General features: G+C 43.7%; 1 protein-coding gene across 4 annotated transcripts in view; it reads left to right on the top strand.

Annotated features, from left to right (window-relative positions):
- uba6 (ubiquitin like modifier activating enzyme 6) overlaps positions 1 to 24,749 on the top strand; it is a 180,739-nt gene that overhangs the window by 55,665 nt on the left and 100,325 nt on the right. For all 4 annotated transcript variants that reach the window (XM_070886180.1, XM_070886172.1, XM_070886154.1 and 1 more), the window contains 5 exons: positions 2,396 to 2,424; positions 11,704 to 11,798; positions 17,907 to 18,018; positions 20,716 to 20,796; positions 22,238 to 22,360. In XM_070886180.1, the coding sequence (XP_070742281.1) occupies positions 2,396 to 2,424; positions 11,704 to 11,798; positions 17,907 to 18,018; positions 20,716 to 20,796; positions 22,238 to 22,360 (440 nt within the window). The remainder of the gene's footprint in view (positions 1 to 2,395; positions 2,425 to 11,703; positions 11,799 to 17,906; positions 18,019 to 20,715; positions 20,797 to 22,237; positions 22,361 to 24,749) is intronic.

Raw genomic sequence — 24,749 nt, 5'->3', positions numbered from 1 at the left:
CAAAGAAATGGCGGACCAATTAAACAAGTACTTTGGTTCGGTATTCACTAAGGAGGACATTAACAACCTTCCGGATATAAGAGGGGTCAGAGGGTCTAGTAAGGAGGAGGAACTGAGGGAAATCCTTATTAGTCGGGAAATTGTGTTGGGGAAATTAATGGGATTGAAGGCTGATAAATCCCCAGGGCCTGATGGACTGCATCCCAGAGTACTTAAGGAGGTGGCCTTGGAAATAGCGGATGCATTGATAGTCATTTTCCAACATTCCATTGACTCTGGATCAGTTCCTATCGAGTGGAGGGTAGCCAATGTAACCCCACTTTTTAAAAAAGGAGGGAGAGAGAAAACAGGGAATTATAGACCGGTCAGCCTGACATCGGTAGTGGGTAAGATGATGGAATCAATTATTAAGGATGTCATAGCAGCGCATTTGGAAAGAGGTGACACGATAGGTCCAAGTCAGCATGGATTTGTGAAAGGGAAATCATGCTTGACAAATCTTCTGGAATTTTTTGAGGATGTTTCCAGTAGAGTGGACAAGTGAGAACCAGTTGATGTCGTGTATTTGGACTTTCAGAAGGCTTTCGACAAGGTCCCACACAAGAGATTAATGTGCAAAGTTAAAGCACATGGGATTGGGGGTAGTGTGCTGACATGGATTGAGAACTGGTTGTCAGACAGGAAGCAAAGAGTAGGAGTAAATGGGGACTTTTCAGAATGGCAGGCGGTGACTAGTGGGGTACCGCAAGGTTCTGTGCTGGGGCCCCAGCTGTTTACATTGTACATTAATGATTTAGACGAGGGGATTAAATGTAGTATCTCCAAATTTGTGGATGACACTAAGTTAGGTGGCAGTGTGAGCTGCGAGGAGGATGCTATGAGGCTGCAGAGCGACTTGGATAGGTTAGGTGAGTGGGCAAATGCATGGCAGATGAAGTATAATGTGGATAAATGTGAGGTTATCCACTTTGGTGGTAAAAACAGAGAGACAGACTATTATCTGAATGGTGACAGATTAGGAAAAGGGGAGGTGCAACGAGACCTGGGTGTCATGGTACATCAGTCATTGAAGGTTGGCATGCAAGTGCAGCAGGCGGTTAAGAAAGCAAATGGCATGTTGGTCTTCACAGCGAGGGGATTTGAGTACAGGGGCAGGGAGGTGTTGCTACAGTTGTACAGGGCATTGGTGAGGCCACATCTGGAGTATTGTGTACAGTTTTGGTCTCCTAACCTGAGGAAGGACATTCTTGCTATTGAGGGAGTGCAGTGAAGATTCACCAGACTGATTCCCGGGCTGGCGGGACTGACCTATCAAGAAAGACTGTTTCAACTGGGCTTGTATTCACTGGAGTTCAGAAGAATGAGAGGGGATCTCATAGAAACGTTTAAAATTCTGATGGGTTTAGACAGGTTAGATGCAGGAAGAATGTTCCCAATGTTGGGGAAGTCCAGAACCAGGGGTCACAGTCTAAGGATAAAGGGTTAAGCCATTTAGGACCGAGATGAGGAGGAACTTCTTCACCCAGAGAGTGGTGAACCTGTGGAATTCTCTACCACAGAAAGTTGTTGAGGCGAATTCACTAAATATATTCAAAAAGGAGTTAGATGTAGTCCTTACTACTAAGGGGATCAAGGGGTATGGTGAGAAAGCAGGAATGGGGTACTGAAGTTGCATGTCAGGCTTACGGTCTATAATTCACCGTTTTCTCTCTCCCTCCTTTCTTAAAAAGTGATGTTAGATTAGCTACCCTCCAGTCCATCTGAACTAAGAGTCGATAGACTGCTGGAAAATGATCACCAATGCATCCACTATTTCTAGGGCCACTCCCTTAAGTACTCTGGGATGCAGACTATCAGGCCCTGGGATTTATCAGCCTTTAATCCCATCAATTTCCCGAACACAATTTCCTGACTAATAAGGATTTCCTTCAGTTCCTCCTTCTCACTGGACCCTCTGTCCCCTAGTATTTCCAGAAGGTTATTTGTGTCTTCCTTAGTGAAGACCGAACCAAAGTATTTGTTCAATTGGTCTGCCATTTATTTGTTCTCCATTATAAATTCACCTGATTTTGACTACAAGGGACCTCCGTTTGTCTTCACTAATCTTTTTCGCTTCACAGTGCATTATAATTGGTACCTATTGTATCACAGTAATTACTGTTTTAACATAAGAACATAAGAAATAGGAGCAGGTGAAGGTCATTTGGCCCCTTGAGCCTGCTCCGCCATTCAATAAGATCATGGCTAATCTGATCTTGGCCTCAACTCCACTTTCCTGCCTGCTCCTCATAACCCTTCACTCCTTTATCCTTCAAAAATCTGTCTCTCTGTTTTAAGTGGTGTATTGTTAAAATTATTTAAGGCAAAATAACTGGTCTTTTTCTTTCCTTTGCAGCAAAGAACATTATTCTTGCAGGTATAAAGGTAGGGTGAATCTTGGCAAGCGATACACGCTCTTGATTTGTTGTAAGTTATCACATTTCTAAAAAATGAGTATTCTTCCTTCCAGTGTTAGGTCAGTTTTTCACTTTTAAAACATACAGAATCTACTTAAGAAGGGTCTTAAAGGAGGAGAAGAAAGTAGAGAAACAAAGTTGTTTCGAGAGTGAATTCCAGAACATGGGGCCAGGTGGGTTGAAGAGAAGGTGATTTACACAAAAAGCCACAGTCAGAGGAGTGGAGATCTCGGGGTTTGTAGGACTTGAGATTACAGGAGAGTGGAGCGAGGACATGAAGACATGTAAACACAAGGATGAGAATTTTAAATGAGATGCATTGGGGACTGGGAGCCAATGTAGGGTCAGTGAGGAAAGGGATGATTGACAAGCGGGACTTGGTGTGGCATCGGATATGAGCAGGCGAGTTTTAAATAAGGTGAAGTTTACGGAGGGTGGAGGATGAGAGGCTGGCCAGGAGAACATTGGAATAGTCGAGTGTGAAGGCGACACAGGCATGGAGGAGGGTTTCCGCAGCAGATGGGTGGAGGACGCTTTGTGACGACAGTCTTTGTGATGGGGAAAATATGGGGTTGGAAGCTTATCTTGGGTTCATAGGGCATTGAAATTGCAAACAGTCTGGTTCAGCCTGAGGCTGTGGCCAGGGAGTGGAATCAGTAGTGAGGGTTTCTGGTGGGAGTAAAACATGATAGTCTTAGTCTTCCCAATGTCTAGCAGGAGGAAATTGCAACTCATACAAGACTTTGGGCCCAAGTTTCCACATGATTTGCGCCTGATTTTTAGGAGCAAATGGTGGAGAACGGACTATCTTAGAAATCGCAATTCTCCACATTTTTTTTCCTGCAGTTCTAGTCAGTTAGAACAGTTTCACTTTGGAACAGAATTTTTTCTTCAAAAGGGGGCGTGTCCGGCCACTGATGCCTGATTTGAAAGTTTCCACAGTGAAAACGTACTCCAAACTAACTTAGAATGGAGCAAGTGAAGATTTTTGTAGAACTGAAAAAACCTGTTCTACACATTAAAAAATCAGGCGCAGGTTACAAATTAGGCGTCCAGAACGAGGTGGGGGGGGAGAGGGAAGTCATTAAATTCTACAATAAATCCTTAGTTATACTTATATAAATATTATACAAATAAATCCAACCTGAATAAAAATTTATAAGCAAAGAAAAGATTAAATAACCCATCTTCCTACCTGTGTGAAAGTGCTTCAGCCAGGGAGAATGCTGCAGCAAGCCTCTCAAAACGAGGCAGCCGTTCCCGAAGGCGGGAGGGAGGGAGGGAACCGACCGAACGCGGGGGCGGTGGAGGAAGCCGTTCCAGACGGCGGGCGGGAGGGAACCGACCGACCGAACGCAGGGGGTGGGGGGTGCGGGGAGGAAGCCGTTCCAGACGGCGGGCGAGCGACCGAACGCAGGGGCGGGGAAGGAAGCCGTTCCAGACGGCGGGGAGGGACCCAACCGACCGAATGCAGGAGGTGGGGGGGGGGGGAGCCGTTCCAGATGGCGAGCGAGCGAGCAGGCGGGAGGGACCCAACCGACTGACCGAACGCAGCGGGGGGTGGGGGGTGCGGGGAGGAAGCCGTTCCAGACGGCGGGCGAGCGACCGAACGCAGGGGCGGGGAAGGAAGCCGTTCCAGACGGCGGGGAGGGACCCAACCGACCGAATGCAGGAGGTGGGGGGGGGGGGAGCCGTTCCAGATGGCGAGCGAGCGAGCAGGCGGGAGGGACCCAACCGACTGACCGAACGCAGCGGGGGGTGGGGGGGGGGGGGGGAGGAAGCCGTTCCAGACGGCGGGAGGGAGGGAGGAAGGGAAGGAGACAGAAGGCTGCAGGAAGCCTCAGAAATTGAGGAGCCATTTCCCGACGGCAAAAGGGGGAAGTCGTCGGGAAACGGCTACCTCAACTTTCTGAGACTTCCTGCAGCCTTCTCTGTGCTGATGGCAATGTGCTTTTATTAAAAAATGTTCAAAAACTAAACAGCTACAAAGAACTACAAAAATGGCCGAGTGCCAATGTTTCCTTCACACTGCGCGTGCGCGAACGCTCCAACGTGCACGCGCAGCGTTGCCGGCAGGAAAAAACCGAATTTAAATGGTACCCGCCCCCTCCCACTTACAAAATCGACGCGAGTGTAGGCGCCGCGCCAGGCAGACATGGAGCTGCAGGGCGCTCCAGAATCGCAAATTTTCTTTCCGGCGCCGTTTTAGGCGCGAAAAACGGACGCCCAACTCGGAGGGGCACCCGTTTTTTATCGTGTGGAAACTTGGGCCCGATATGTCAGACAGTCTGACAACACATTGACAGTGGAGGGGTAGAGAGACATGGTAGAGAGGTAGAGCAGAGCTTTGTCAGTACACATATGGAAGCTGACCCATGTCTGCAGATAATGCTGCCAAGGGGTAGCATGTACATGCAGAAAATGGGGGTGGTGGTGGGGGGGGGTGGGTAATGATAAATTCTTGTGGAACTCTACAGCTAACATGCAGGGGTGTGAAGAGAAGCTACTGCTGGACATGTTCTAGCAACAATCTGATAGGTAAGAATGGAACCACAGTTGTTCGTTATTCCTCAGTGCCAAACATAGCATCTCCTACCAACAGAAAACGCAACTTGGTGAAAATGGAGTGAACCCAGCCTGTAAATGTTGACGATATATACTTTAATACCAGCATAAGCTAGAATGTGTTTCGAAGAATTTAACACATCTTGGGATATAAATGACATTTCCTGAACTGTTCAGTGTGCCTCATGACACAAGAACTGCTGTGTAGTCTTATCTTAATTAGCAGTTTATTTCATGCTTTCTCTTCGCAGACGTTGCAATATAAGAGAATGAGTTTGCAGTCAGTCCCTGGACTCTAGATCAGTGATACTCAAATCTGATATATAGAAGGCAAATGCACTCAATTTTCAATGGTGCTGTCAATGTTCTGAATAAAAAAAATATCCACCTTTCAAGAGTTATCAGGCGACTTGGAAAACAGAAGCAGCAGCAGCTCTCAATGTGTGTTGGAAAACAGCTTTCTTGCTTCTATAGCCAGAAATTCAAATAACATTTTGAGTTTGGCCAAAAATCACAGTCTAATTTTGATGTGTCTGTCCTTAATTTCTTGCATCATTGTCTCTTAAAATAACAAAATCGAACCATTGCATGTGTAACTGCAAATAAATCAAATATATCTGCCGTAATTTCCTACATTACAGCATTGACTCCACTTCAAAAGTACTTCATTGGCTGCAAAGCACTTTGGGACATCCTGAGGATATGAATGAAGTTTGTTCTTTCTTTCTGTCTGTCTAGCTCTTGGTCTGTCACGCCCCCCCCCCCCCCTCCCCCTCCCCCGCCCTTTTCTTTCCCTTCCTTTTCTTTCCCTTCCTTCCGTCCGTTGTTCGTTCCGTCCGTTGTTCCTTCCATCATTCCAATTGAACAAATATTTTGGTTCTATCTTCACCTAAGGAAGACACGAATAACCTCCCGAAAATACTAGGGGACTGAGGGTCTAGCAAGAAGGAGGAACTGAGGGAAATCCTTATTAGTCAGGAAATGGTGTTGGGGAAATTGAAAGGACTGAAGACTGATAAATCCCCAGGACCTGATAGTCTGCATCCCAGAGTATTTAAGGAAGTGGCCCTAAAAATAGCAGATGCATTGGTGGTCATTTTCCAACACTGGATCTGGATCAGTTCCCATGGATTGGAGGGTAGCTAATGTAACCCCACTTTTTAAAAAAAAAAAGGAGGGAGAGAGAAAACAGGGAATTATAAACCAGTTATCCTGACATCGGTGATGTGGAAAATGCTGGAGTCAATTATTAAAGATGCAATAGCAGCCCATTTGGAAAGCAGTGACAGGATCGGTCCAAGTCAGCATGGATTTATGAAAGGGAAATCATGCTTGACATCTTCTAGAGTTTTTTGAGGATGTAACTAGTGGAGTGGATAAGGGAGAACCAGTTGATGTGGTGTATTTGGACTTTCAAAAGGCTTTTGACAAGGTCCCATACAAGAGATTAGTGCGCAAAATTAAAACACATGGTATTGGGGGTAATGTATTGACATGGATAGAAAAATGGTTGGCAGACAGGAAGCAAAGAATGGAAATAAACAGGTCCTTTTCAGAATGACAGGCAGTGACTAGTGGGGTGCCGCAGGATTCAGTGCTGGGACCGCCGCTCTTTACAATATACATTAATGATTTAGACAAAGGAATTGAGTGTAATATCTCCAAGTTTGCAGATGACACTAAGCTGGGTGACAGTGTGAGCTGTGAGGAGGATGCTAAGAGGCTACAAGGGGACTTGGACAGGTTAGGAGAATGGGCAACTGCATGGCAGATGCAGTATAATGTGGAAAAATGTGAGGTTATCCACTTTGATGGCAAAAACAGGAAGGCAGATTATTATCTGAATGGTGACAGATTAGTAAAAGGGGAGGTGCAACGAGACCTGGGTGTCATGGTACATCAGTCATTGAAGGTAGGCATGCAGGTACAGCAGACAGTAAAGAAAGCAAATGGCATGCTGGCCTTCATAGCAAGGGGATTTGAGTATTGGAGCAGGGAGGTCTTGCTGCAGTTGTACAGGGCCTTGGTGAGATCACATCTTGAGTATTGTGTGCAGTTTTGATCTCCTAATCTGAGGAAGGACGTTCTTGCTATTGAGGGAGTGCAGCGAAGGTTCACCAGACTGATTCCCAGGATGGCAGGACTGACATATGAGGAAAGACTGAATTGGCTAGGCTTATACTCGCTGGGATTTAGAAGAATGAGAGGGGATCTCATAGAAACGTATAAAATTCTGACGGGATTGGACAGAGGCAGCGTGAGCCTGGAGCAGATGGAGGGAGTTTTAAACATAAACGTCTCCCTGACAATGGAGGCAGCTCAAGCTTGGAACTATTACAGGTCTTGTCAAGGGGAGAAAATGAGAAATAAAAATGTCTCCACCTGTGTCTATCTGCATGCGAATTTTGGCTGCCACTTCAGACCCGCGCTTCTAACCTCTTTTTACACTCCCTTCTCCTGTTTTTTCTCTCTTTCCCTCAATGGTCAATATCTAATGTGCTGTAAAATTGCTGTGAAGCGCCTTGGATGTTTTACTATATTAAAGGCGCTATATAAATAAATGTAGTTGTTATATTATTATCTTCCAAAAGTCTGTAGATTCTAGAAAGGTTTCCACAGATTGGAAGGTAGCAAATATAATCCCGCGATTTAAGAAAGGAGGGAGAAAGAAAACGGGGAACTACGGACCAGTTAGCCTGACATCAGTAGTAGGTAAAATGCTAGAATATATTATTTAGGATGTGATAACAGGGCACTTAGAAAATAATAATAAGATTGGGCAGAGTCAACATGGATTTATGAAAGGGAAATCATGTTTGACAAATCTGTTTGAGTTTTTTGAGGTTGTAACTAACAATAGATAAGGGGGAACCAGTGGATGTGGTATATTTAGATTTTCAGATGGTTTTCGATAAGGTGCCACACAAGAGGTTATTAAACAAAATTAGGCTCATGGGATTGGGGTAATATATTAGCATGGATTGAGGATTGGTTAACGGACAGAAAACAGAGAGTAGGAATAAACAGGTCATTTTCGAGTTGGAAGACTGTAACAAGTGGGGTACCGCAAGGATCAGTGCTTGGGCCTCAACTATTCACAATCTATATCAATGATTTGGATGAGGGGACCAAATGTAATATATCCAAATTCGCTGATGATACAATGCTAGGTGGGAATATAAGTTGTGAGGAGGATGCAAAGAGACTTCAAGGGGAGATAGATAGGCTAAGTGACTGGGCAAGAACATGGCAAATAAAATATAATGTGGAGAAATATGAAGTTTTCCACTTTGGTGGGAAAATAGAAAAACAGAGTATTTTTTAAATGGTGAGAGATTGGGAAATGTTGGTGTTCAGAGGGATCTGGGTGTCCTTCTACACGAATTGCTGAAAGCTAACATGCAGGTACAGCAAGCAATTAAGAAAGCAAATGGTATGTTGGCCTTTATTACAAGAGGATTTGAGTATAAGAGTAAAGATGTCTTACTGCAATTATATAGGGCCCTGATGAGACCACACCTGGAGTATAGTGCACAGTTTTGGTCTCCTTACCTAAGGAAAAATATACTTGCCATAGAGGGAGTGTAATGAAGGTTCACCGGACTGATTCCCTGGATGGGGGGATTGTCCTGTGAGGATAGATTGAATAGACTAGGCCTATATTTTAGAGTTTAGAAAAATGAGCGGTGATATCATTGAAACATACAAAATTCTTACAGGGTAGATGCAGGGGGGATGTTTCCACTGGCTGGGAGTCTAGAACCAGGGGTCACAGTCTCAGAATAAGGGGTCAGCCATTTAGGACTGAGATGAGGAGAAATTTCTTCACTCAAAGGGTGGTGAATCTTTGAAATTCTCTACCCCAGACGGCTGTGGATGCTCAGTCATTGAGTATATTCATAGATAGATTTTTGAATATTAAGGGAATCAAGGGATATGGGGATAGTGTAGGCAAGTGGTGTTGAGATAGAAGAGCAGCCATGATCTTACTGAATGACGAAGCAAGCTCAAGGGGCTGAATGGCCTATTCGTGCTCCCATTTCTTATGTTCTTAGGTTCTTATGAGAAATTTCTTCACTCAAATGGTTGTGAATCTTTGGAATTCTCTAACCCAGAGAGATGTGAATCCTCAGACGATGAGTATATTCAAGACAGAGATTGATAGATTTTTGGACACTAAGGGAATCAAGCGATATGAGGATAGTGCAGGAAGGTGGAAGATCAGCCATGATCTTATTGGATGGTGGTACTCAAAGGGTCGAACTGCCTAATACTGCTCCTATTTATTCTGTTCTTATGAAACTGATATTCGGAGGGCTGATGAAAAGCTTGATCAAGGTGTTAAGGAACTTCTTAAAGGAGGCACTAGTCATTCATTACACTTGTCCACAGGCTTTCTGGATGACCTTAAAAAACTCTGCTGCCCGTATCTTAACTTGCACCAAGTCTCATTGACAGTCATTTTCCAACATTCCATCGACTCTGGATCAGTTCCTATGGAGTGGAGGGTAGCTAATGTAACCCCACTTTTTAAAAAAGGAGGGAGAGAGAAAACAGGGAATTATAGAACAGTCAGCCTGACCTCAGTAGTGGGTAAAATGATGGAATCAATTATTAAGGATGTCATAGCAGCACATTTGGAAAGAGCTGACATGATAGGTCCAAGTCAGCATGGATTTGTGAAAAGGAAATAATGCTTGACAAATCTTCTGGAATTTTTTGAGGATATTTCCAGTAGAGTGGACAAGTGAGAACCAGTTGATGTGGTGTATTTGGACTTTCAGAAGGCTTTCGACAAGGTCCCACACAAGAGATTAATGTGCAAAGTTAAAGCACATGGGATTGGGGGTAGTGTGCTAACGTGGATTGAGAACTGGTTGGCAAACAGGAAGCAAAGAGTAGGAGTAAATGGGTACTTTTCAGAATGGCAGGCAGTGACTAGTGGGATACCGCAAGGTTCTGTGCTGGGGCCTCAGCTGTTTACATTGTACATTAATGATTTAGACGAGGGGATTAAATGTAGTATTTCCAAATTTGCAGATGACACTAAGTTGGGTGGCAGTGTGAGCTGCGAGGAGGATGCTATGAGGCTGCAGAGTGACTTGGATCGGTTAGGTGAGTGGGCAGATGCATGGCAGATGAAGTATAATGTGGATAAATGTGAGGTTATCCACTTTGGTGGTAAAAAGAGAGAGACAGACTATTATCTGAATGATGACAGATTAGGAAAAGGGGAGGTGCAACGAGACCTGGGTGTCATGGTACATCAGTGATTGAAGGTTGGCATGCAGTTACAGCAGGCGGTTAAGAAAGCAAATGGCATGTTGGCCTTCATAGCGAGGGAATTTGAGTACAGGGGCAGGGAGGTGTTACTACAGTTGTACAGGGCCTTGGTGAGGCCACACCTGGAGTATTGTGTACAGTTTTGGTCTCCTAACTTGAGGAAGGACATTCTTGCTATTGAGTGCAGCGAAGGTTCACCAGACTGATTCCTGGGATGGCAGGACTGACATATCAAGAAAGACTGGATCAACTGGGCTTGTATTCACTGGAGTTCAGAAGAATGAGAGGGGATCTCATCGAAACATTTAAAATTCTGACGGGTTTAGACAGGTTAGATGCAGGAAGAATGTTCCCAATGTTGGGGAAGTCCAGAACCAGGGGTCACAGTCTAAGGATAAGGGGTAAGCCATTTAGGATCGAGATGAGGAGAAACTTCTTTACCCAGAGAGTGGTGAACCTGTGGAATTCTCTACCACAGAAAGTTGTTGAGGCCAATTCACTAAATGTATTCAAAAAGGAGTTAGATGAAGTCCTTACTACTAGGGGGCTCAAGGGGTATGGCGAGAAAGTAGGAATGGGGTACTGAAGTTGCATGTTCAGCCATGAACTCATTGAATGGCGGTGCAGGCTCGAAGGGCCGAAGGGCCTACTGCTGCACCTATTTTCTATGTGTCTATGTTTCTATGACAGGTTAGATGCAGGAAGAATATTCCTGATGTTGGGGAAGTCCAGAACCAGGGGACACAGTCTAAGGATAAGGGTTAAGCCATATAGAACCGAGATGAGGAGAAACTTTTCCACCCAGAGAATTGTGAACCCGTGGAATTCTCTGCCACAGAAAGTTGCTGAGTCCAGTTCGTTAGATATATTCAAAAGGGAGTTAGATGTGGCCCTTACGGCTAAAGGGATCAGGAGGTTTGGAGAGAAGGCTGGCGTCGGGTACTGAGGTTGAATGATCAGCCATGATCATATTGAATGACGGTGTAGGCTCGAAGGGCTGAATGGCCTGCTCTTGCCCCTATTTTCTATGTTACCATCCGTTGTTCCGTCCATCCGTTCTTCCGTCCGTCAGTCCTTTCGTTCTTTCATCCTTCCATCTAAGGATTTAAACACATTTCCCAGCTTCTTCTCATATGCCTAGTTTGTGTCCCAGCTAAACCTACTTGTTAGATTTTGAACTGGAACTTATGGACACTGTGGAATGCTCCATGTTAGAGGACAGAAACACTATTTTCTTATTATCTGTGACTTTCTACACGTGAAAGCAAGAGATAGCACTGATACTGCAAGAAACATATATCTTTTTAAACTTCAGATATCTATATTTGAGGTAACATTCCCTTGTTTGAAGTAATGATATATACTAATTTGTGAATATTTTTCTTTCTCCCTGGGCTAGGCACTGACCATTCATGACACCAAACCATCTGAAACTTGGGATCTTGGGGCTAATTTCTTTCTGCATGAGGATGATGTGGCCAGTCAAAGAAACAGGTGAGTGCTACATCAGCGATGTTGAAAACCTGACGTGAGCAGAAATAAACTCCGTCTTATAATGTAAACATTCATTTAATCCTTTCAGCCACACTAAATATCTCTCTGCAAAATATGTCATGATGCACCCAAAATAAGTTTCCAATATTGAAAATTAGAAAGTATATATGAATAATTGTACAGAATTATAGTATACTTTTTTGCATCCAATCTTTACACAAATTAAAAATCAAGCTAAAACTGGGAGGAATATGGCACTGTTACTGTCAATCTATGAATAAAACTTGTTATTTTGAAAATGTAAGACATTCTATAAGCCCTGCCCTGCCAAGTGTTTGAATCCTACATTTGGTCTAATTTGCACATCTGCAAGGGGCAAATTCACACCAACACTTCTATTTGACTTATTGGGGCTAAAATTCCGGCCTCGCTGGGTCCGTGCGGCATACATACGGACTCGGCAAGGCTCCGCAAAGCCAGTTTTCGGCGCGCAATGTACATGCGCCAAAAACCGGCTTTTCCGATCTGTCAAGTTTTGGCTTGACAGATCCTTCACATCCCCTCAGCCAGGACATTCCGACGGCAGAGATTGGGCTATTTGCCCAATTCTTGCCCAACGAATGTCCTTAATCCTCTTGAGCCTGGTAAAAGCAGGCGCATAGCCTACTTTTACCAGCGTAAGAGTTTTAAAACACATAAAAATAAAAATTAAAAAGTTTTATGTTTAAAAACCTTGTAACTAAGATAAGTTTATTTTAAACCCTATTAAAACATTTTAAATAAAAACCCCCTCCAAAAATACTTTAATTATGTGAGGTGTGTTTTTTATTTTTTTATGTTGTGTTTAGTGTGTTTGTTTTTTTTTCTCATTAATAGCAATAAGAACTTGTAGATACGGAGTTTTATTACTATTAATGAGAATACTGTACCTGATTGGTCCTTTTGCGTCTGAACGTCGAGGACGGGAGCGAGCTCTGAAGATCGGGAAGAGAAGGCCTTCCCACCGGAATCGCAGGCGCCTCCGGCACCACCAGGTAACTTCGTAAAAAATTCTCGGGTCGGAGGCGTTCGTCCGAAGGGAGCCTCCGACCCGAATTTCAGGTGCAATTGATTATTCACAGCTTTCGTTGGGTGTTTAGTTCTGTTTGGCATCAGATGGAAACACTATCTGAATATTTTTTATGGACTATAAACACTGATTTCAGAGTGTCAGTTGGTAGCACTCTCATCTCCTGAGTCAGAAGGTTGTGGGTTCAAGTCCCACTCCATAGATATGAGCACATAATCTAGGCTAACACTCCAGTGCAGTAGAGGGAGTGCTGCACTGTCAGAGATGCCTTCGTTCAGATGAGACGTTAAACCGAGGCCCTGTCTGCTCTCTCAGGTGGATGTAATAGATCACATGGCCCTTTTTGATTTTTGCCCTTGATTTCTCTGCCCTCCAGCTGACAGACCGCATTGCGGCACTGGAGCTGCACATGGACTCACTCTGGAGCATCCGCGATGCTGAGGATGTGAATAGCACGTTTAGTGAGTTGGTCACACCGCAGGTAAAGGGTACTCAGGCAGATAGGGAATGGGTGACCATCAGGCAGAGCAGTGGAAGGAAGGTAGTGCAGGGGTCCCCTGCGGTCATCTCCCTCCAAAACAGATACACCGTTTTGCGTCCCGTTGGAGGAGATGACTCATCAGGGGAAGGCAGCAGCAGCCAAGTTCTTGGCACCATAGGTGGCTCTGTTGCACAGGTTGACAGGAAAAGACTGGGAGAGCTATAGTGATAGGGGATTCTATTGTAAGGGGAACAGATAGGTGTTTCTGCGACCGCAAATGAGACTCCAGGATGGTATGTTGCCTCCCTAGTGCAAGGGTCAAGGATGTCTTGGAGCGGCTGCAGCGCATTCTGGAGGGGGAAGGGAAGGGGGAACAGCCAGTTGTCGTGGTGCATATAGGTACCAACGATATAGGTTAAAAAAAAATGGGATGGGGTCCTACAAGCTGAATTTAGGGAGCTAGGAGTTAAATTAAAATGTAGGACCTCAAAGGTAGTAATCTCAGGATTGCTACCAGTGCCATGTGCTAGTCAGAGTAGGAATAGCAGGATAGTTCAGATGAATACATGGCTTGAGGAATGGTGCAAGGGGGAGGGATTCAAATTCCTGGGGCATTGGATCCGGTTCTGGGAGAGGTGGGACCAGTACAAACCGGACGGTGTGCACCTGGGCAGGACCGGAACCGATGTCCTAGGCGGAGTGTTTGCTAGTGCTGTTGGGGAGGGGTTAAACTAATATGGCAGGGGGATGGGAACCTATGCAGGGAGGCAGAGGGAAGTAAAAAGGGGGCAGAAGCAAAAGGTAGGAAGGAGAAAAGCAAGAGTGGAGGGCAGAGAAATCAAGGGCAAAAATCAAAAAGGGCCACATTACAATATAATTTATAAAGGACAAAGAGTGTTAAGCAAACAAGCCTGAAGGCTCTGAATCGCAATGCGAGGAGCATTTGTAATAAGGTGGACGAATTAACTGCGCAGATAGCTGTTAATGGGTATGATGTAATTGGGATTACGGAGACATGGCTCCAAGGTAACCAAGGCTGGGAACTCAACATCCAGGGTTATTCAATATTCAGGAAGGATAGACAGGAAGGAAAAGGAGGTGGGATAGCGTCACTGGTTAAAGAGGAGATGAATGCAATAGTAAGGAAGGACATTAGCTTGGATGACGTGGAATCTATATGTGTAGAGCTGCGAAACACCAAAGGGCAGAAAACGTTAGTGGGAGTTGTGTACAGACCACCAAACAATAATAGGGAGGTAGGGGATGGCATCAAACAGGAAGTTAGGGACACGTGCAATAAGGGTACAGCAGTTATCATGGGCGACTTTAACTTACATATAGATTGGGCTAACCAAACTGGTAGCAGTACTGTGGAGGAGGATTTCCTGGAATGTATTCGGGATGGTTTTCTTGACCAATATGTCGAGGAACCAACTGGAGAGCAGGCCATCCTAGACTGGGTCTTGTGTAACGAGAGAGGATTAATTAGCAATCTGGTCATGCGTGGCCCCTTGGGGAAGAGTGACCATAATCTGGTAAAGAATTCTATATTAAGACAGAGAATGACACAGTTAATTCAGAGACTAGGGTCCTGAACTTAAAGAAAGGAAATTTCGATGGTATGAGATGTGATTTGGCTAAGATAGACTGGCGAGTGATACTTAAAGGGTTGACGGTGGATAGGCAATGGCAGACATTTAAAGATCACATGGATGAATTACAACTATTGTACATCCCTGTTTTGCGTAAAAATAAAACAGGAAAGGTGGCTCAACCATGGCCAACGGGAAATTAGGAATAATGTTAAATCCAAGGAAGAGGCATATAAATTGGCCAGAAAAAGCAGCAAACCTAAGGACTGGGAGAAATTTAGAATTCAGCAGAGGAGGACAAGGGGTTTAATTAGGAGGGAAAAAAATAGAGCATGAGAGTAAGCTTGCAGGGATCATAAAAACTGACTGCAAAAGCTTCGATAGATATGTGAAGAGAAAAAGATTAATGAAGACTTAATATAGGTCCCTGCAGTCAGAATCAGGTGAATTCATAATGGGGAACAAGGAAATGGCAGACCAATTGAACAAATACTTTGGTTCTGACTTCACTAAGGAAGACACAAATTCCCTCCCGAAAATACAAGGGGACCGAGGGTCTAGCGAAAAGGAGGAATTGAAGAAAATCCTTATTAGTCAGGAAATGGTGTTAGGGAAACTGCTGGGACTGAGGTCGATAAATCCCCAGGGCCTGATAGTCTGCATCCCAGAGTACTTAAGGAAATGGCCCTAGAAATAGTAGATGCTTTGGCGGTCATTTTCCAAAATTCCATGGACTCTGGATCAGTACCTGTGGATTGGAGGGTAGCTAATGTAACCCCACTTTTTTTTTTTAAAAAAAAGGAGGGAGAGAGAAAACAAGGAATTATAGATCGGTTAGCCTGACATCGGTGGTGGGGAAAATGCAGGAATCAATTATTAAAGATGTAATAGCAGCGCATTTGAAGAGCAGTGACAGGATCGGTCCAAGTCAGCATGGATTTATGAAAGGGAAATCATGCTTGGCAAATCTTCTAGAATTTTTTGATGATGTAACTAGCAGAGTGGACAAGGGAGAACCAGTGGATGTGGTGTATTTGGACTTTCAAAAGGCTTTTGACAAGGTCCTACACAAGAGATTAGTGTGCAAAATTAAGGCACATGGTATCGGGGGTAATGATTGACGTGGATAGAGAACTGGTTGGAAGACAGGAAGCAAAGAGTGAGAATAAACGGATCCTTTTCAGAATGGCAGGCAGTGACTAGTGGGGTGCCGCAGGGTTCAATGCGGGGACCCCAGCTATTTACAATATACATTAATGACTTAGACGAAGGAATTGAATGTAATATCTCCAAGTTTGCAGATGACACTAAACTGGGTGGCAGTGCGAGCTGTGAGGAGGATGCTAAAAGGCTGCAGGGTGATTTGGTGAATGGGTAAATGCATGGCAGATGCAGTATAATGTGAATAAATGTGAGCTTATCCACTTTGGTAGCAAAAACAGGAAAGCTGATTATTATCTGAATGGTGACAGATTAGTAAAAGAGGAGGTGCAACGAGACCTGGGTGTCATGGTACATCAGTCATTGAAAGTAGGCATGCAGGTACAGCAGGCGGTGAACAAGGCAAATGGAATGTTGGCGTTCATAGCTAGGGGATTTGAGTATAGGAGCAGGGAGGTATTACTGCAGTTGTACAGGGCCTTGGTGAGATCACACCTTGAGTATTGTGTGCAGTTTTGGTTTCCTAATCTGAGGAAGGACGTTCTTTCTATTGAGGGAGTGCAGCAAAGGTTCACCAGACTAATTCCTGGGATGGCAGGACTGACATATGAAGAAAGACTGGATCGGCTAGGCTTATACTCACTGGAATTTAGAGGAATGAGAGGGGATCTCATAGAAACATATAAAATTATGATAGGACTGGACAGGTTAGATGCAGAAAGAATGTTCCTGATGTTGGGGCAGTTCAGAACCAGGGCTCACAGACTAAGGATAAGGGGTAAGCCATATAGGACTGAGATGAGGAGAAACTTTTTCACCCAGAGAGTGGTGAACCTGTGGAATTCTCTACCACAGAAAGTTGTTGAGTCCAGTTCGTTGGATATATTCAAGAGGAAGTTAGATGTGGCCCTTACGGCTAAGAGGATCGGTGGTATGGAGAGAAGGCGGGAGTGGGGTACTGAAGTTGCATGATCAGCCATGATCATATTGAATGGTGGTGCAGGCTCGAAGGGCCGAATGGCCTACTCCTGCACCTATTTTCTGTGTTTCCATTCAAAGAGCTGGGGAGTTCCCCCCGGTGTTCTGGTCAAGATTTATCTCTCAACCAACATCACTATAACTGGTCGTTATCACTTTGTTGTTTGTGGGAGTATGCTGGGCACAAATTGGCTGCCGCTTTTCCTACATTACAACAGTGACTGCACTCCAAAAGTAATTAACTGATTATAAAGCACTTTGGGACATCCTGAGGTCGTAATTGGTGCTATATAAATGCAAGCCTGTTCCTCTCTCCCCTTTCCACTTTTTCCCTTTCCTTTTTCCTCTTTCCTTGATTTTGAACCGATTTCCCAGTTGTTTGTCGTATCCCTATTTTGTGTCCCAACTAAATGCACTTGTTTGGTTTTGAACTGGAACTTGCCCACTCACTGTGGAGTGCTGTGCATCAGAAGACAGAAATACAATTTTCTTAAGGCCTGTATCTCTTTCGACACGTGAAAGCAAGAGGTGGCACTGGTACTGCAAGAATCGCATATCTTTTTAAGCTTGAGATATTTGTTTCGTTGCTTTTCGGTCAGTGTTTTTCGTATTGAATGATTGTGAAAGCAGATTCTTTTTGTTCATTATTTCTGAATCAATAGGCTATTTTACACTTGTTGGATGCAAATATTTACTCCAACCCCATGCCCTATCTAAAGGTGTCCATCCATTTTTGTACAAACCCAGCACAGATATAGGTAAGAAATTGAATAGTTTATTAAAATGTTCTGAAAAGTGATTAGTTTCTTCATTTGTTTAATTCACAGAGCTAAAGCCACCATTTTACAACTTGCCGAGCTGAACCCTTATGTCCAGGTCAATACATCCAACGATCTTTTGGATGAAAATACAGATCTTGGTTTCCTGCAGAATTATCAGGTGATAAGACAGTTTATTAAAAAATCTTAATACTTTAGGTTTGTCCGTCAGTATTGTTGCCAAATAACCAAATAACCATGGAGCTATAGTTTGCTTTTTGTCTTTACTTTAACTGATCAGTATTTGTCTGAACTTGCTCATATATGGTCCTACTGATGTCTTTTGCATGTTATTGTTAAAATAAAGGCATATGTTGATGTACCATTTTCTGATGTGGGGTCCTCATGAAAAAAAATTCATGCCGACAATCTCCTTTCCTTGCATTAGTTAAACAATGTTGCTTGACATCTTGGTTTTGATTGATAGTACTGTTCACAAAGAGCATGCTAGGCCGTGGAGGAATTTGAACATGCGGATGAGAATTTTAAATCCGAAGTGTTGGTGGACTGGAACCCAATATAGGTCAGAGGTGATTGGTGAATGTGACTTGGTGCGAGTTAGGATATGGCAGCAGAGTTTTGGATGAACTGAAGTTTACGAATGTGCAAGGCTGGAGGCCGGCCAGGAGAGCATTGGAATAGTTGAGACTAGAGGTAACAAAGGCATGGGTGTGGATTTCAGCAGCAGCTAAGCTGAGGCAGGGCAGAGACAGGCGATGATATGGGGTTGGATTTAGATGGTCTTGGTGATGGAGAGGACATGGGGTCGCAAGCTCAGCTCTGGTCAGGGTTCACCTGACATTATGCCTTCGGATGTTGTCACCGAGGGGCAGCATGTAGATGAGAAATAAATGAGAGCCTTTGGAGGAAGATGATGTGGTCGACCGTGTCAAAGGCTATAAAGAGGTCAAGAAGGGTGAGGCGGGTTTGTGTATCATGGTCACAGAGAATGTAATTTGTGACTTTGATTAAGGCCATTTCAGTGATGTGCCAGAACAGAAACCTGATTGAAGAGGTTCAAACATGGAGTTGTGAGAAAGATGGGCACGGATTTGGGAGTTTTTTTTAAATTCGTGCCTGGGATGTAGACGTCACTGGCAAGGCCAGCATTTATTGCTCATCCCTAATTGCCCTTGAGAAGGTGATGGTGAGCAGGTTATTGGTGAGTACGTGCTGCTTGATAGCACTGTCGATGACACCTTCCATCACTTTGCTGATGATTGAGAGTAGATTGATTGGGTGGTAATTGGCTGGATTGGATTTGTTCTGCTTTTTGTGGACAGGACATACCCGGGCAGTTTTCCACATTGTCGGATGGATGCCAGTGTTATAGCTGTACTGGAACAGTTTGGCTAGAGGTGCGGCTAGTTCTGGAGCACAAATCTTCAGCATAACCGTGGGAATTTTGTCGGGGCCTGTATTCAGTGTGCTCAGCCGTTTCTTGATATCACGTGGAGTGAATCGAATTGGCTGAAAACTGGCTTCTGTGATGGTGGGGAGCTCAGGAGGAGGCTGATATGGATCATCCACTCGGCATTTCTGGTTGAAGATGGTTGCAAATGCTTCAGCCTTATCTTTTGCACTGACGTGCTGGGCTGCACCATCATTGAGGATGGGGATATTCATGGAGCCTCCTCCTCCTATTAGTTGTTTAATTGTCCACCACCATTCATGACTGGATGTGGCAGGGCTGCATCCATTGATCTGATCCATTGATTGTGGGATCGCTTAGCTCTGTTTATAGCATGCTGCTTAGCATGCACGTAATCCTGTGTTGCAGCTTCCCCAGGTTGACATCTTATTTTTAGGTACGTCTGCTCCTGGCCTGCTCCACTGCACTCCTCATTGAACCAGAGTTGGTCCCCTGGCTTGGGGGATATGCTGGGCCATGAGGTTACAGATTGTAGTGGAATACAGTTCTGCTGCTGCTGATGGCCCACAGCGCCTCATGGATGTTTTGAATTGTTAGATCTGTTCTGAATCTTATCCCATTTAGCACGGTGGTGGTGCTGCACAACATGGAGGGTGTCTTCAGTGTGAAGATGGTACTTTGTCTCCTTAATGATTGTGCGGTGATCACTGCTGCCAATACTGTAATGGAGAGATGCATCTGCGACAGGTAGATTGGTGAGGACGAGGTCAAGTAGGTTTTTCCCTCGTGTTAGTTCTCTCAGCACCTGTTGCAGGCCCAGTGTGGGCGCTATGTCCTTCAGGACTCGGTCAGTAGTGGTGCTACCGAGCCACTCTTGGTGATGGACATTGAAGTCCCTCACCCAGATTACATTCTGTGCCCTCGATATCCTTAGTGCTTTGGTTGTATGGGTATAACGTCCGAAATCCGGAAATCTTGGGATCGAGGCCGTTCTGGATTTCGGAACATCTGTCCGACGTCCCGAATCCAGAAACGCCTGGGCCTAGGCGGGGGGGGTCGGCGGAGTGGCGGATCGGCGGAGTGGCGAGTTGGCAGCGGAGCTTCGGCAGCCAGGAAAAACCTGCACTGAAGAGCTGCAAAAAAGAGAAGTTAACATTTTTATTTTAAAATTCTTTTTTCAGCGATTTAGTAGGTAATGGTTTTGTGAATATTTTGTGAATTTTTATTTTTTGTTTCTTGGAATTTTTTGGGGTGTTTTTCCCCCTCGCAGCAGTAATCGGTTTTAAAAAAAAAATATCCGATTTCGAAACATTCTCCGGATTCCGGATGACCCCGCCACGGACTGGCCCAGTGTCCAGATTCCGGAACATTCCTAATTTCGGAACTCCAGATTTCGGAAGCTCAACCTGTATTCGTATTAATTGGAGCCTTATTTTTCATTTGCAGTGTGTGGTTTTGACAGAGACCAGACTTTCACTTCAAAAGAAGATCAATGACTTCTGCCGTTCACAGCAACAACCTATCAAGGTATGCTTTTTTATAATACTGTACTTGGTTAAAGCATCCCATCGCCACTTTATTCCAGTTCTGCAATGACCAATTATGCAATGCTACCGTGGTCTGTCTGGCATAAAATTGGCTTTCGATATTATCTTAGGCAGTGCCTTGTATCGAGGATGACTTGCTTCCACCAAAAAGGGATGAGTTCACAGGTGTTTCAGGTCGCGAACTGCATATTGAAGGGTGGAAGATGCTTGTGCGTGGATTTGTTTTAATGTGGGCTGGCCCGTGCTACCCCTGAGCCCCGAACTGGCGCGTCTCCTGGGCCCCAATCACATTGCTCTGCAATCTCTCGCCACTCCTTCGCCCCAACTTCGCCGCTCCTCTGCTGATTGCCACCTCTCCTGCTGTATCTGCCCACGCTCCAATCAGCAACCTAGATTACGGTGACATCCAATCCAGTCGCCCTCCTCCAAGGCGTCGTTCCCCTGCACCAGCTCGCGCTGCTCCCTGAGGTGATACGCAGCCACGCTGGTTCCAGGGCCTGCAGCACCGCTCCTTTTATGGCCCCAATCTGCCGCTGGTGTCCTCACGCAGGTCGGAGCCACCACACTGGATTATATTCTATAATATTGATAAAAGAGAAATGGGCAGTGTCCTCGCATCATTCAAAGTTTACTGCATATAAATGCATTTGGGAGGAACCTATTAGGGTAATGAATTTAGCATGTGATCATATTGCATGAACAGCTGAATTAATGAGCCATGCAGATTAATAGAAACATTGCATTTAGAGAGATCCCAGTTGTGCTTTAATGGATATTTGCATCTGGATGTTGAGCTTCTTGCTGGATCACATTATAAAAGTACAGGTACTATAATGAATGCAGTATGTATGAGATGGATATTAAACAGTGTTGCATCCAACACGTTATTGTCATATTTCAGAGCACTGGTTACTCTTGTCCCTGGAGCACCACTGTACATGTAGCAGTACATATTTGAACATCCTTTGTTCACAATAAGTCTGAAGCCAACACAATGTTAATGTGTTGCCTTGCCTGTCTAGAATCTGACGTGCCACACTGATCCTGATGAAACGGTGTGTGATGGGGTTATATTAATCCGGCACCAAAATGTGCAATGTAACAAGGGCCATCATTAAAATACAAACCGGTAACACAATGCTAACAGCCTTTCTGTCCTGTGAGAAAAACCAACCAAAACTGTTTCCTGGGTTTATTGGGTTAAAGCTCACATATCTGATTTGTGATCCTTGAACCAAGGACTAATACTCTGACTGCAAAAAAAAATCAAAAACTTGTTTAAAACTGCGTCTGTGTCCATGTGCACAATAGGTCACAGTCTGAAGGAAATCAGGAACTTGTTCCTTTTATTGTTGAACTTAGAATGCTGCTGTATGCCATAAAGGTTTATGGATGGGAATTTTGTGCATTTCCTCTTCCAGTTCATTAGCGCTGATGTATATGGAGTGTGTTGCCGTGTGTTCTGTGACTTTGGAGACCATTTTGAAGTATCTGATCCAAACGGGGAAGAGCCAAAAGAAATCTTCATTCAAAGTATCACACAGGTAAGATCTACGGAAAATAATCACCTTCACTAGCCTGCAGAATTTCACATTAGCCAACAACAACTATTTGTAAAAACAGAAAATGTTGGAAATACTCAGCAGGTCAGACAGCATCTGTGCAGAGAGTAACAGAGTTAACATTTCAAGTTGATGACCTTTCATTAGACTGATTAATATTTGTTGCAAAGAACAGCTTAGCATGCATTCAAACCTATTAGATTTTACTCCCCCACATTTCCACCCCACCATTCCTGAATGCTATTTGTTGTTGGTCTACATTACTTAGACCGGCAAGCTCATTTCAGTTCATATCTAGAACATAACCATGTCTTGATGGATAGGTTTTGTGCCATTGAATGTGATGGATATAAACTTTGATCTGTAATGTCTCACATGTTGAGTTTCTAATCTCAGCTATACCTTTGACAGTGATTCTAGCTGTGATTGGCCACATCCACAAATAGGTGGAATCAAAAGGAGAGCTATCTCCAGGTTGTCCTCATGTACCTCCCATTTCTTTCTTTTCTTCCTTTGCTAATTTTAATTGATCTGAGTATATAAAGTGTGTGTGAATCTTTTAAATTCATATTTGCCTTTTCACACAAATTATTGAATAGATGAAAATATATGCCCTAGTGTTTAATTTTGATGAGATGAAAATTTAAATGTTTTCAATTTTTTCATCCCAGCTCGAGTGGAATCATAATTTGGCGGCAAGCTCTCCACCATCTTGGTGTGCAAAATACAGGAAGGCTTTCTGCTCCTGAAATTTAAAAAATGTTTTTGCTCATACTCCAGCCATGTAATAAAGCTTGCAATTTAACCCAATATATATCTAACATTTGTCACTTTTTTTTTTAGCATTGCCTGATTAAATTTAAAATGATACAATTAAAGTAAAGGTTCATCCAAAGAGTAAATAAAGCCACGAGAACAAACTGTCAATCTATATTGGTCTGTGTTTTTTTTAAAAAAAGCAATTCATAATTTCTTACCGAATCTCATGATTTATGAGACGGTAGGGTTGGCATTACTGGTATGTGCATGCACCTCCAAAATTCGACCCTGGCCTGCTTGCACAAACTATTTTGCCTTGCTCATCTGGCCGCAGCAGTTCTGAGCCACTGAGTCATATGGAAAATGTGATTAGGAAGAATACAATAAGAAATTAAGTAAAGAATTGTTAATAAAAATATAAAGATGGTTTGTCAGAATATTGGATTTATTTATTCTGGCACCTCTGCTCCCAACTGACACCAGATCTATTGTTGGAATATGCTGTCTGCTGCCCTCTCTTGGATATTAGCATTATTGCTCAGATTCCACAGATCTTTTTGCTGTCTGTTTTTATAGAACAGTCTTCTCAGGTGAAGTCTGGTTGCAATTATCTAAAGACATATTTGTGATTTTTTTTTTCTTGTGATTTTTAAAAAATTAAATAATTTTCCTTGTCATCAAGATTTACTGTGGTAACAAGTCAAGCATTAATTTCACACAAGTCAGTCATTACTGTCTAACATTTCCATATGTATTTGTAAACCATGCTAAATTTGCAGCAATTAATACTGCCCTTCCATCGCAAAGTGCATATTCAACAGTACTTCTGTTCTTCTCTTCATCTTTTAATTTGAGTATGATTCTCTTCCTATTAATAGTTGTATACTGCATAGCTCTTAGTCTGGAGTGCTTCATTATTTGCACGAAGACCCATTGAAAACATTAAAACATTACTGTATTTTGGGGGACTAAAAGGCCATCTACAATACAGGGCCACAATTCATCAGCCCGCATAGGAAGGTTTTATAAAGAAATTGGCAAAGTTGGCCAAGAGTTTCTACTTTGGCCGCAATCGGCAATCTGGGCGCAAATTGCGCTCAAAATTGCATTCGTTTTCAAAGGTGATTGTTTTGCTCAAGTTTCCATTCAAACTCATTTGCATATCGGCAAACGTAAAATCTTCCATGAACCAGCGCAATCGGGCAAGGTTTTAGAATGCAACTTTTAAAAAAAATTGCATTAAAAAATATTCCTTGATATGTTTAAGTGTGATAACCTAGTACAGTTTTATTAATGGATGTATTTATTTGTACTAACTGAATGGCAGTCGTTTCTCTGATTAGCTCTCCATTATCACATGAGCAGATGAGCTGAAAGCACAGTTAGACACTTGGAACTATGATATTATAGCTATTACAGAGACATGGCTGAAAAAGGGGCAGATATGGCAGCTCAACATTCCTGGTTACAGGATTTTCAGATGGGATGGAAAGGGGGCTAAAAAGGGAGGGGGGGTTGCGGTATTGATTAAAGAATTACAGCTGTGAAGAGGGATGATATGTTAGAGGGATTATCAAACGAGGCCATATGGGTTGAATTGGAAAAACAAAAA

Source organism: Pristiophorus japonicus, chromosome 1, assembly GCF_044704955.1.
Source record: "Pristiophorus japonicus isolate sPriJap1 chromosome 1, sPriJap1.hap1, whole genome shotgun sequence".
Lineage (NCBI taxonomy): Eukaryota > Metazoa > Chordata > Chondrichthyes > Pristiophoridae > Pristiophorus > Pristiophorus japonicus.
This window is presented reverse-complemented; position numbering and strand designations above follow the sequence as displayed.